The sequence below is a fragment of the Chlamydotis macqueenii genome, chromosome 12 (assembly GCF_036417535.1).
Source record: "Chlamydotis macqueenii isolate bChlMac1 chromosome 12, bChlMac1.mat, whole genome shotgun sequence".
Classification (NCBI taxonomy): Eukaryota; Metazoa; Chordata; class Aves; order Otidiformes; family Otididae; genus Chlamydotis; species Chlamydotis macqueenii.
In genome coordinates, this window is record NC_141567.1 from 10,117,164 (window position 1) to 10,131,398 (window position 14,235).

General features: G+C 34.8%; 1 protein-coding gene across 2 annotated transcripts in view; it reads right to left on the reverse strand.

The window, feature by feature from the left end:
• Positions 1-14,235, reverse strand: part of EFL1 (elongation factor like GTPase 1) — a 74,069-nt gene that overhangs the window by 23,822 nt on the left and 36,012 nt on the right. For both annotated transcript variants that reach the window (XM_086757484.1, XM_086757485.1), the window contains one exon: positions 2,277-2,408. In XM_086757484.1, the coding sequence (XP_086613610.1) occupies positions 2,277-2,408 (132 nt within the window). The remainder of the gene's footprint in view (positions 1-2,276; positions 2,409-14,235) is intronic.

Here is a 14,235-nt window from a genome sequence, read left to right on the forward strand (position 1 = left end):
AAACTTTCAGCTAAGTTCTCAGGCCTTTCTGTAGGCAAATTTCTGCTTATGAGTCACGAAGAGTGGTATGGTTTAAGAGCAGCAATTGTAGACATAAGCTATACTCAAAATTTGTCACCAAGAATTAATGTAGTGATGAAAAAACGTTCACATTACACAATCATAACCATGGAACACGTTTGAATGGATTGCATATTTTTGTTTTACATAGTTTTACAATAGGTTTAGTATACCAAGCTAGCTATTTACTATGACAATATAGTAAAAATATGTAAAAAAAAAATATGTAAAAAGCTTGCTTCCTATATTCAGTTATCTACAGATATAGCTTATAACCAGCTCACAACCAATAAAAAAAAAATTCAATGTTAGCAATATTAAATGATTAAATAAATTTCAGTATTTCACTCTTCATTTTCACAAATTATCAAGCGATATAACCTCCCTTATTTATTACAACTGTTTCAAGTCATCTTTCAGTAAATAATTACTTTTATTTGTGATCTTTCATGGCTAAGTGTAGCCCCCTGTAAATTGCTAATGCTTAAAATGTTCCAAAGACATAAATAATAACATGTTAACGTCACTAAAATAAAAGCAAAAATGATTCATATAGATTGATTAGAAGGCATAAGAGCGAATGGAGCACAGGAAGGATTTTAACTAGCTGAAAGCCACTGAAAAGCTTGAATGCTATTACAACCTGAAAAGGGTAAAAACCAGGAATGTGAGAGCTTTTGAGTGAAACAAAACACAGCTGTCCCTACAATGAAGGTGGCTAAAAAGAGTTGCCTTAAAGTTAACAGAGATTGAACGACCACAGCTGAGTCAAATTTGGATAGATTACATCAAAGCTATACATAAACACCTCATGTCAGCAGCCTTACATAATTAATACAGTTTAAAAAATTAATTATGATTCCTTTTTCTTATTTTACATACAGGGTAAAAAGTAACCACAGGATTTCTAGGAATGCTTATTGATATTAAGAAGGAAGAGTGAGATTAAACTTGTCATTCTCTTAGAGACTATTATAAGAAATACGATACTGTACATTTAATGCTAAGCTTGTAAGGGTATAACAGAAAAGTATCCTTGAAAACTAGACAAAAATAAACAAAAAGTGGAAAAAACCACAGTGTTAGTTCACACAGCCAACACAGTTGAACAAAGACTTTCAACCTTGTCTTCTGCATTTAAACCCACTGCGGGGGATGAGTAGATTTTTTTTTTTTTTTCCTTTCTTTCTTTTAGAGTTTAGGGTAACCATACAGGAAGATTTTTATATGAATGTGAAGGCATGCAGTAATTTTGTAAAACATACAAAGGGAAATAATTTATATTTATTTAAGTCATTATTCCAAATAAGCAGATGCAGTTTTGAAGTAGGTTTGCTGTGTCTCCCTGTTATTGCAAACAGCAGCTGATTTTCTTGAAACTTTTGCAAGTGCAGCTACCTTTGAGGCTTCTGTCTCTCTAACAAATTTAATTCAAACCATAGATTCAGAAGTTAACAGGGAGAAGAAATTAAGCAATGGTGAAAGAATAATATAGCTTCATTTCCTTAAGGAGAAAAAATTACTCCAAAATCGGTCAGTAGTTCTAGAATTACATTCCTTTAATATTTTCAACTTAATATTGGGAATTACTGGTTCTACTGAGTCTATACTCAGTAGAACCAGTAATTTCCAATACTTTCAAGACTGCTTTAACAAATGCAAGACGTACAGTGTAGGATTATCTGTTACTCAAACACACAGGACAAACAGCTGCTAAGCTGTCCAATCACTTTCTAAAAAACATGTAATCTTGGTGGTTTTCTGTAACTGAACAGAAAGCCAGTTATTTTAGTTGTACTCACACTACAACAACAGACAGAAATTGGGATAAAATTCAAGAGCTGCACTACTCTCTGGTTGCGGGTGGGGAATCAATTAGAACTACTGCAAATGACTCTATAAATCTTTACCAGAAGCTTAACAATATAACAAAAGAATCACACGGTGTCTTACTTGTGGAAGAGCTAAGTCTGACCATAAAGGGCACAACAAGTTCTTCTGTATCTCCTCACCTACTGAGACATGCGCTAGCCAGCTAGAAGAATTCACAAGGGCAATAAAGCAAAGTCCTCCAGGCAACATACATATTTGTTTTATACTGGGTCAGTCCCTGATTCAGTGGATAGAACATAAACTAGCCAAATCACTAAGAGGGAGAAGCTGCATTGCTACCACACTGAATTTGTGTCACCATTCCCATTCTCCTTTAAACTTACTTGGATGTTTTGGTTCAACAGCTACCCGCACAATTGGTGAAGCTTCAAAGTTGAGAGGTGTAAATGGTGGACAAGCTGGTGACGTTGACAGTGTTGCAGACTTTAGCACAAAATCTTGCAGGCCTCCTATTCCTAATAGAAATTGGAAAAAGAAAAGCAAAACAACAAAAAATTATCCACTGCCATATCCAGTGAGACTAAAGACATGATCATCAAGCTAAAAAAAAAAGCTGAGATTATTCTAATTACAAAAATCAGATTCAAAAATTCCTCACTGTTCATACAAAGTATCTGTTAAAATATTTTTGCATAATCTGGCTACTCAAGTGTCTGGTGTGACATTGGATATTCAGTCACACAGTTCCCATTGCATTCCCTCTGTAGTTTAAAAAGACATATTTATAACTCCAAGGAACAGAAAGGATATGAGGACTTTTTTTCCCTTGTAATACATTCAATTCTTTGTATAGCTGAGACTTACTTTTGGTGGTTTAAATTCAGAAAAAATTTAGATTGCAAGAGCCCTTCAAAGTCATCTAGTTCAACCTCCAGTCCACAGCAGGGCTAACTTCAAAGTTAGATCAAGTTGCCCAGGGCTTTGTCCAGTCAAGTTTCAAAAACCTTTAAAGATGGAGATTGCATAGCCTCTGTTGGGAAGCTCCTCCAATGCTTAATTACTTATTGTGAAGAATGCTTTTTTTTCCCTTCCCACCCCCTCCCACTCCCTTGATGCCCATTTGTGATTGCCCTCTTCTGCAACTTGAATCTTGTAAAAATAAATTTATCATATAGTAAGCTATTAATTCTAATTCTAATATATTTTATAATGCTGGCTAGTTGGAGAAAACTGAGCTTAAAATGTAGTGATAAGAAAAAATACAGAAAAAATATTAGCTATAAATCAGCAAAATAGCTGCTGTAAATGCATATTTAGTCTTGGCTGGCTGGCACATGTAAGACAATTTTGAACTATTGCCTTCAAATTCCTAACCAACAGGACATCATTCATAATTTAGTCAGAGCTATAAAAAACACTGCCAGAAGTGTTTGAGTAATAAAGACAACAAATAAAGCTGATATTGATATATACAGTCACTTTTCCTTTTTCTCCTTCAATGGTAAGCAACGAGCATTGCAGTACTTCTAATGGAGTATAAATTAAATGCACATGTAACTTATTATAAGAAAATCGAAACCTTTAGCTCATAATCTATACCTGCTTAAAAATTAAATTTGCATTTATAGACTGCAGTATATTTGTGCTCCCATTTTCCCCTACACATCTGAGTAGCGATAAGCAGAGAAGTTCTTAATCCCAGCTCCCCATTATCATCCTAATACTTTTCCAGGTTCTTTTTTGGCTTAGTCTTCTTTATTTGAGGCCAGAAACAAGGGGGGTCAGCTTCCACCCTATGAGATCATGAGGGAGTTTAAATTCTGAAGAGCCAGCCTGCTGCAGTTACCATCCACAGGATCAGGCTGATCTGCGGCTCTGAAGGCTGAATGTCTGGCCAGTAGGATATGGCAAAACCTGAAATGTCACTATTTAAGAAAACCTGCCTTAAAATAACTGGAAGCAGAACAACATTCAATGGCTTTAAATGCAGGGTAGCAGATGCTACAAAGAAAATAAATCTGTATAAACTCTGTGTTGCACCTGACCTATGGCCAGCATGTATTTCCTCTTTTTCACTTATTCAACATGTGGTTTGAATGAAAAACGAATGCTGGATCATCATCACCACCAGGGACCGAGAAAAGGGATGGGTCCATTTTATTCTGATCTTCTCCAGCTGCTAAAAGGAAAATGATTTAGAGTGGGAGGTGAGCAGCTTCTTTTCACAGCGTAATGCGAACCAGAAAAATCAAATTACCAAATCTGACTTCAGATAGACTCACTCCTTTCTTGACACACATTACAGTACTCTTCCATAAAGAAACTTAAAGCTCTATGCTCTTTTGTTTCACGTTTGAAGGTAAAAGTATATGCATTATACTAGTGTCTGGCATCAACAATACGCTAAAAATAAAAATTAAAAAAAAAAAAAAAATCTATCAGTTTTCATGAAAATCTGTTAGGCTTACAACCTGAGCGTTTTAATTGGTTAACTATGAGCTAGCATACAGCAGTGTCCAGCCCTGATGAATCTATTTAATTTACAAATTCTTAGTAATGAGTGTTGGCAAAAAGATTAAAGATTCTTTTTTGCATATTATTATGAGTAAGTAATTGCTTATGTATTTTCTGAATAATGTCAGATGAAGATGTAACATAATTAATTCCAGAGTACCATATGACATGTCAATGGAAGAATCCTACTAATTATGTTGATACATCAATCCTAAACTCACTTTTTGTTCACCCCACTGAAATTTACACATCCTGCTTGAGATCACAGATCTCAAATGTGTATAAAGATGTTAATTACTTGAATGGACTTAGAAAAGCCACCCCAAAATTAAGCTTATAAATATGCCTCCCATTTTAAGATTGTTTGTATCCTGTTCAGCTGTCAGAAAGACATCACTATAACACACACATTTTATTTCACATTTCTTTTTATAGTTCAATAATTTTAAACAAGAAAGGAAACAAAGGTAAGAAAAAACTGCTTAAGCAAGGAAGGCGAGACAAACTACTGCTCTTTTCTTTTATGTTAGCCTAAAGAATGAAATATTAAAAAGCCTCACAAGTATTTTCGAATTGTCATCCCTCAAAGAACAACCTAGTCTACAAAGTATGCAGCCTGTCACACAAACAAACATGCACACAGGTAGGCAGTTTGTTGTAATTGCTTTTATTTATTTATTTATTTTTAAGAGAAGCTGAAGTTTGAAATGGCTATAGAAAGTTTTAAACATGAGTATTTATTTGATTGGGAAACTGCTTCTTTTTATTAAGTCTGCCTGTGGTGTGTCATCCAATTTCTACACAAAAGAAAATGCTGAACTCTGTTTGGGGGAGTCTCTAAACTTCAAAGACACAAGAATTTATTAAAACCTCCTTATTAGAAACATCACATACTTTGCTATGTACTGTGCAACACTATTTCTGATGTTGTACCTGGTGGCAAAGCCTTTCCTTCCCGGTCAGGAGTCAAGTCACCTTTACAGATTTTATAATGTAAGGCAAAGAGCCATATCTACTAAACAGTTACTACTATAAGTATCTGGTTTCTTGTGCATAGTCCTGTTGAGACTAAAGGGATTACAGTGTAGAGAACTGCAAAGTGAGCTACCCATGCTGCAAAGTCAAGCCTACCAAGGGATGCCACATGACATCTGACAGTAAGTATTTTTTCTTAAATTCGTCATCTAAAAGCTTTGCTCTTACTGCAGAATAATAAAGCTTTCCCACATACTACTAGTCTACAAAGAAACACAGTGCCTGAACTCAACTGGACTCGAATAATAACGGGCGCTGACAAATAGCACTCTCTGGGCTCGGTGTGCAGGCCAAGGACTTCACTGAAAGAAAGGTAATTTAGCAAAGCTGAGCACTCAGATGGAAACACTGAAAGCAGCATTAGCTCTACAAACTTGATACCACCTTTAAAAGAAACAAGCTTCAAATATTATGTGGAAATATAATTTTAAAAAGACTACAAATTACCTCTCTTGTCCTAAAGAAGCCAATAATTGTTTATCAAAATGATTTTTGCTAGCATATATTAAGAGTATTGTCCACATTTATAGACATGTAAGCAGTTGCTGACTTTTCACATAGTCTATATGCAGATTTCAACAAGTCATTCACAGTGACCGACAATAAACATATCTCAAAGTATTAAAGTTATTATTTCAACAGTAATTGCCAATCTGTAGCTTGAAAATTAGACTTCCTTTTATAGACAAGGAACTCATTAAAAGCCTGTGAGACCATGTTAAAAAAGACCTTCTGAGTTTGTTTTTTTTGTCACTTAAAAGTAGACCAAATTACAGTACATATCAGGGAGAATTATTACACAGATGGAAAAAATGTCAGATTTACAAAGGTCTTTCTTTTGTTGAGTCCTTGCTATTACTTGCCTTAGAAGGTAAGACTACGAAATCAAGTATATACCTCCTGTATCACCAGAGTTTTTACCACATGACAGAAACTAAATGATAAATACAGGTAAGAACATAATGACTGAAATTTTCAAAAGGAGTATGAGATTTAAGAGAAGTCTCCATTTACTTTTCACCTCTGTGTCTTGGTGGTAACCACTACACCTTAGACACTGAATTTGCAGCCTTTAAAGATAAAGTACATTTTTACAGCTGAATTCAGCTATAAAAGATCTGAACATATAATAGATCAATTTCAAGAGATATGTAATTAGTTTCCTTTGATGTAGAAAGATTTAGCATTTAATGTTCTTTCAAGATGCAAAAAATGAAGCAGACATCACCACTATGCATAACTTTTTCAATCAGATAAGGAAATAATTTAGTTTGCAGTGTGAAAATCAAACAAAGAAGAATGAAAGCTGATTAAATTTTAACTTCTGCCACATTGTTACTAGCCTCAGCACATGAGTTCAGTGGATCTTTATCTTCTCTCACTGATGATATCACTGCTTAAGAATTCTTAGCTGCTTTGGAATGGAGACATGTCAAGCTTTGGACTAACACTGTAAGGAACGAAGTAAAGCAAAAAGAAAACGTTAATCTTCCCAGTAAGGCGCTGTCTCCACTGAAATATATAATTTCTTATCAACATTGTTTGTTTAGAAAGATTAAGACCTTACAACATGCAAAGCCTCCTGGTTTAAATGCTCCATGCACTGCACTATGTATCACTGAAGAAAGACCATGCAAGCTCATTGCTAAGTCATGTAAAAGGAGGTGTGACACAAACTTTTGTAAATCTACACAATCTGAAATCTTAAAACGAGCATTTGCCCTTTGTTTCAAAGGGAGTGTCCAAACAGACTAAGACCTCTATAACTTTCTTTAGGCAGTAACACAATACTTTTTTTTCCTCCCTAGTGAAACATATTTGAGAAGAAGTATTTTTAAAAGGTCCTTTAAAAAACATGTATGAGAAAATGAATTCACATATCCACCTTAAAAATATGACTGGCTCTTAAACTGTTCCAGTTTCTCCTTAAAGCAAATGGGCTAAAAGCCAACTAAAACAAACAGAAAGGCAAAATGCATTTGCCAAATGATATTTTAAAAAATCATCAAAAAATTAATGAAAAAACTCCCTATCAATCATCATCCTCCTTCAAATCTAGCCACAGAATTCTGCTTTTCTCAATATCTAGCATAAGCCTATAAAAGATTATACCATTAGCACAATGTTACCTATTAGGGTGACTAATACTGGTTCACTGTTTCCACATACACTTTAAGCCTCAACTCCATCCTTCCACTACTCTCCCTAATTAAAAAAAAAAAAAAGGAAACAGGCTTTTGGAAAGATTAAACTCAGTTACAATATGATTCCTCAAATATAAAAGGCATACTACAATGCTTAATGAATTACTGGGATTAAATTATGGTAACTGTAGGTACTTCGGACAAGCAGCTACTATGGCTTAAGATTACCTTGTATTATACATGTATCGCCTCAGATTTTAACCATATTTCTCTTGAGTCTCATGAGCACTGCACAGAGACATCTGAGGGCAGAACTTGACCTTTCTATATTAGAACCTGTTTCTGGAAGGGAAGGGAATGTAAATCAAGACACAGACCGCATTCTAGCTGAGATTTCATCAACTTTTTTTCCATAACACAGACCACATGTTAGCACAGATTGCCGGTGAGCCTTCTCTTCTCATCTGTAATTGTGCACTTCCCCCACAATCGTTCTTACTCATTTCTGAGGCAAGTGAAATCGCTTGCCTGAAAAACAGAGTATTGTGAAGTATGTGCATGATTTCAGCTGTTCTCAGTACTTTCAATCATTTTACAGAAAAAGTTAAACCAACATTTTTTTTTATATTTCATTTCCTCTTTCCCAATGTGGGTTTTTTCTTGAGCTGAATCTCTAAAAATCACCAATACCCACAGATTGTAGAAGCCTCTGTCCCAGTTTCTTAACGAGTTTCAAAGAAACAAGTTTTACCTAAATATGCCCTAGTGATTAACAAGCAGAAACATGAATTCAGTTCCTCAATACAAAGGTGTTAAGTTATACTTTTATTGTAGTACTTTACTTCTAGAGTTACAGCAGTCTGAGGGAAAATTGAGCATAACCTTCTGAGGGAGTTTACACCGTTATAACAAAATTCTCTCTCTCCAAGGGACACAATCATGCGATATGGCATTAAATGCAATAAGCAACTTTTCACACAAGCACCTCAATGCTTTACTACTGAATCATCGAGCAGTAAAAGATTAAAAAGTACTACAACACTCCATTCAGTACTTTTAGGAAAAAAGAAATATCAGTGCAAAGAACAAAACTGTCTGCTTGTAGAACAACTGCAAGGAAAGCAATACTATGATCTAACAGCATGTTCCACTAAAATCTCCTATTGCAAGGTTATAGTTTCAAAGAGGATTGATTGCAAACATATATAATGAGTAAGCAAGCATCCCTTACCCGCTGAGATGCTTTGAAAAAAAAAACAATGGATTTGATTAAGTACTTAGACTGCATGATAACATACAATTCCTAACTGTTGATTGAGTTGACGATTGCAATTATGAACTTCTCTACACTTTTCTCAGACTAGAATAAAAACAATTTCAAGGAAACTGTAAAAAAAACCTTTACATTTAATGGTAACATCTTTAAAATGACAAAGTGAATGGATAGAGATCTACCTGCAATCAGTCTTTGTGAAAAAGCAGACACCAGAGTCAGGAGCTTGCTTGCTAAAATACAAGTTTACTATAAAGTAAACAGAATTAAACCAAAATCAGTTAACATTCCAAATCTGACTTCTGGGTTTACAAATAGGTACAGTCAAAATGAAATACTGATTTCCTTAAGTTGTTAATGAGGCAAATAAATATAGAAGATGAAAGTATTTCAGATAATGATGTTTTTCTTATGCTACAAAATTATTTCATTTGTCATGCTATACTGATTTTTGGAGCTCAAAACTAAAGTAAATGAACCTGATCTTTAAATATCTATAGTTAAACTTAATTTCAGCACAGAAACTTAGAAAGTTCATGCTTAGATCTGTAAACCACCCTCATTCCTTTTTACATATTATGAAATCAATGCACCCATAGCTACACTAAAAGAAGGGTTTTTTTTAAAAAAAAAATCTGTACTCCAGTTCAAGTTGCTTTAATCTTGTAACGGTAAAGCATTCTTCATAAAGGCACTAAACAGCACCTTTTGTGGTTTCACTAACATAGAATAGTGTGGTTTTACTAACATAAAAATATTAGTAGTTCCACTCAGCAGTACACATGTAATGTATTTTGCCTGAGCCCACACATTGTAGCTCCTTTCCACACCCCACCTCAACTCGACATCACTTGAAAACAACGCTACAGAACAACAGTAAATATGTGGACGTGATTACACAGGCACTGGAAGTCACTTCAATTAGCCTGTACATCAAATTAATACTTCCATTACTGCATGTTGAAAGCATTTAGCACCATATAAAACTCTTCAAGTGTTTCTGAAACATAAACCAAATTTCAGTTTTATAATTACTTTGAATAAATGATCTTAATTTGATCTGACAGCAACACATCTGAATTTACTTTTTTTTTTTTTTAATGACTACCAGAACATCAGAGGCAGTTCAGCACAGTTGTTATCCCAAACAAATGGAATTTAGGAATGGTTGTTTCAGTATATTTCCTTTGATAATCTAGAATTCCTCTGAAATGATGATTTGTTTGGTTTTTTTATTAGTAGTAGTAAATGTGCTTTCATAAAAAAAAAAAAAAATCCATGACATCACACATCAGCTGAATTCATATGGAATATCCTGTGCAAGGGAAAAATGTTGCCCAGCAATTCTTTAATGAAAGAGAAAGCCTTCCAGACAACAGAGCATTAACTGCTCTCTCTAAAGAGAATATATATATTTTTGGAGATGAGAAATGTGTCACAGGTGTAGCTCTGGATATCACTAGGAAAGCTCCCTACCTTGTCCCACAGACAAACACATGCTAGTCATCTGCTGATGATTTCTACTCATTCAATGAGAAAAGTATTTAATAAAAAAGAAAATAGTTCTTTCATTTGTAATTCCTATATTGAAACTCTCCAAGACTTCAGCTATAATGCTGGCATCTGACTTGTAGAAGACAGAAAAAGATGGGGCTACTGACTCTTCATAAAACTGTTTTGTGCATAATTATAAAATGATAATAAATCTTATCTATGAAAAAATGTCAACAAAAACCAAGAAAACATTGAAGTGTTTGGTAGAATCCTTTAGGTAGGCTTGATATCAATACCTAATTAAGTTTGCAACAGGAATATATACTAAAAGACCTAAGATTCTTCCCTCTCAAAGCAGCAGCAGAACAAGACAAATCTCTATGTTCCAGCAGTCCTCTAGCTCAGTGAATATGTCATAGTAGTTACATTAGAAAAAAGTAGAGAAATGGTAACTCTGCTTTTTTGCAGGACCACAATTAATGAACATGAGCTATGCACAGATGCTCAGTTCTGGAAATCTACTAAAACAGGATCCTATTTTCTTAGGACCATAATGTAAATAGATTATATACTGTAAGTATTAATCAAAACAATAACTTCTCACTCTATTAAAATCTTTTAAAAGTATTTCACCTGCATTTAAATGTATATAGAACTTCAGAAGGCAGGGAAGGAGGAGGCAGCAGCCCAAGCCTGAGAGGGAAAGCATCACATCAGTTGTGCTCTATCAGACTGAGCATGAAAATTGTTTAACATCAGAGGAAAAGAGATGGAGGCAGAGCCTTTCTATTTAAAAATGTAGTTAAGTTCAATACTTATTTTAAAGTAGACACCAAGAAGACATAAAACCCCATACAATATTTTAATATTTTTATTAGACTACTTGAGGGAAGATGCAACTGAGAGATGATCTCATCAAGGTTCATCAGGGTTTTAAACACAATAGCAAATGGAATTCTTCTAATTTCTTGACCAAATCTTTCCACAGCAGAGCAAAATAACTAATCTCAGCTAACAGATCCATATCAAATGATTTCTTCATAAATCAGACTAGCTATAACATAGTCTAACAACCAACCAACCATTAAGAGAAAATGCCATTTTAGGTTTTATTCAGTTTTAGTAATGTGTCCTCAAAATAGGCAGACTTAACGTATATACTGTTTTCTTAAACTGAAGATTATAAAATATAAGTAACATCTGTTACTTCCCAGAATCAATTATAAGTGACGTTAAAATTAATGAGGCCTTCAGGCAGTGATCTTGCAAGGAATTCATTTTAATCTGTAGAAGTCTTGGAGGTTTTGTCATGTTTGCCTAGAAAAAGCTACATGAACATATTGCTACGAGTTCTGTATTACATATCCTAGGCACAGGGGGAATGTAGAATCTACTACTAGAATTGCCAATTACAAAAGATAACGGTAGTTAGTTTCAAAGCTCATTAAATTTTGTCCATCCTTGTGCTGATTTTAGATTTTGTTTAACTGTAGAATCCCAAAATACTTGATTAACATTTCATCAGTTAAAAAAGGAATATGAGGCCTTTATCACTCAACACATCAGGCAAATGCAACAGAAGACTAATCAGTTACTAGGCTATTTCAGACATCCCAAGCAGAAGCAGCACACCAATTACCAAACGTGTACAATATCCTGTGGGAAATGCCCTACTGACTCATTGACCACTTACCCTGTTAACTTTTAAGACATGCAAGTAACTGATTAAAATCCAATTTTCCAAGACCTAACCCAACGCCTAATGCTGTCCTTTAAAGGCAATCCTCCTGCCCCCCCATCACATCGGCCTAGAAGCGACTTCTGCTTGCTTATTTTGTTGCCTTGGGAAACATGGCTTGGCGTGTTCCAAAGTGCCACGAATAGTGGGTTATTTCAGCCTACACTATGCAGAAGTTGATGTTTATTTGAAATACAATAATTTTCAAGAAGGATAATGAATAATATAAAATTTTACTTCAAGCTAAATGAAACCTTTAACAAGTTCATTTGTAGTTACAAGCTACTATTTTGGGGAAAAAGTAATCAGAAGAAAGATTCTAACAAAAGAAAGCACCTTTCCTATGTCTTGCAGTAGGACTATTTGACATCACAGGTGTACAAACAGATGGCATGAGCGGGATCAGGGGATGCCTTAAACACACTTGTTATATCAGCAGCCTAGGAAGTTACTGACAATGAGTTATTTATCATGAGCTCCAGTTTAATAGCAAAATAAATTCCAAAACAAACAGAAAATTCGTTTGAATAAAAAAAATAAAGTAGTTGATGCCACACAAAAACCTGTGACTGGGCCATTAATACTGACCTCGTATTGAAAGGCAGAGATATGCTCCAAACATAAAATAAAAGAGAAAATGTTCTGCTAGCCTTTCATTACTCTGGTTACAATATTTTTTTTTGTCACAGTGACCAAAAAAACCCCGAAGAAGTTATTTTTCCACAAAATTAAAACTATATTTAAATCATTAATTTTACAAATGTGCTTCACATTAAGTATTTCTGGCAGTCTGCATCTGTGTAAACTAAGCATACCAAAATGATGTGTATTTAAAACATTAAAAAATACTCCAAAATTAAGGCAGCTACTCCTTATCCCTCAAACTTTTTTCCCCAAAGGAAAGGAAAAGACGACTGCCATTTCCCCCCTGGTTTCTGATTACTTCAGTTAATGTATCATTGAGAGTTATATGGACTACGAATTACAGTAATAACTTTGACTTCCTAAAATATTGCAACATATTAACTTTTATTAGCTCTAGGTCAAGAAGAAAATGCGAAAAAAAAATAGACAAATCCTAAATTATAAGAATTATTAATACTAGTGCAGAAGACCACAGAATTGAATTGGGCTTTAAAATGTTCCTCTATTTCAAAATAGAGAGAAAAATTAAACAGAATTATCTTGATTTTTAATGCCCCCTACAAAAAAAAAGTAACTAAAAAGATTTAATTTTATTTACATCCCATCAGTCTACATGCAATGATAACATCTCCAGCATTGCTCTCTTCATTTCTTAAAACATGCATGAGCCTCATACTGACACAAGATACCAGAAAGGGAGTTTAGAGCTTTAACATCGCACATCTGGAAAGCCCTTAGTGTTTAATTTCCTGTTCAGCAGTATTAACATCAGTCACTGAGTGCTTCATTTGCATTAGAGGATAACAGGAAAAAAAGACAGCCACCTGGAAAGGTATTCTAAGAACATCTCAAACACAGAGAGGATGACCCAGCAGCCAGTTGCCATCAAAAAGAGTAACCTTGCCCCCGACTTCTGGCTTCCCAGCACCAGCACTTGTCAGGCTCTGGATGAGCCAATTCTGGATAATAAATAAATAGAGTAAAACTAACCTAATGAAAAGGCGATTTTCCCTCTCGCCCAAAGCATTAAATCATTTGTGAGAGATACTGCTTCTGACATGTTGCCCAAGAAAAGGCAAATCAAAATATGAATATGTTAACAATCAGCATCTTATAAAATCAGTTAAGAGACCTTTTTTTCCCTGCCATCCATGTAGAAAGTGGAACTAACACCTCATGTTCCTGAAACAAGTTAATTTGCCTCCATGCTCCAGCGCCACCCCCTCAGAAACCAGACCAGCCCGGCTAGCATTGTGCTGACTACACAGAAGATTCCACAGATGCGGTATCATCTATCGCCCACAAGCAACAGCAGCCGCTCGGCTGCTGCTTCAAGACAAAGCAAAACCTTAAAACACATAACGCCAGCTGCTGTTCTGAACAAAAGAAATGTGGCCATTTGCCACTGCTAGGTATCAGCTTTAAATGTTTGGAAGAGTTCTGGGTAGATCAACATTTTCTACTAAAAATGAAAAGCATTTCTGCTAAAAATGGTTGAT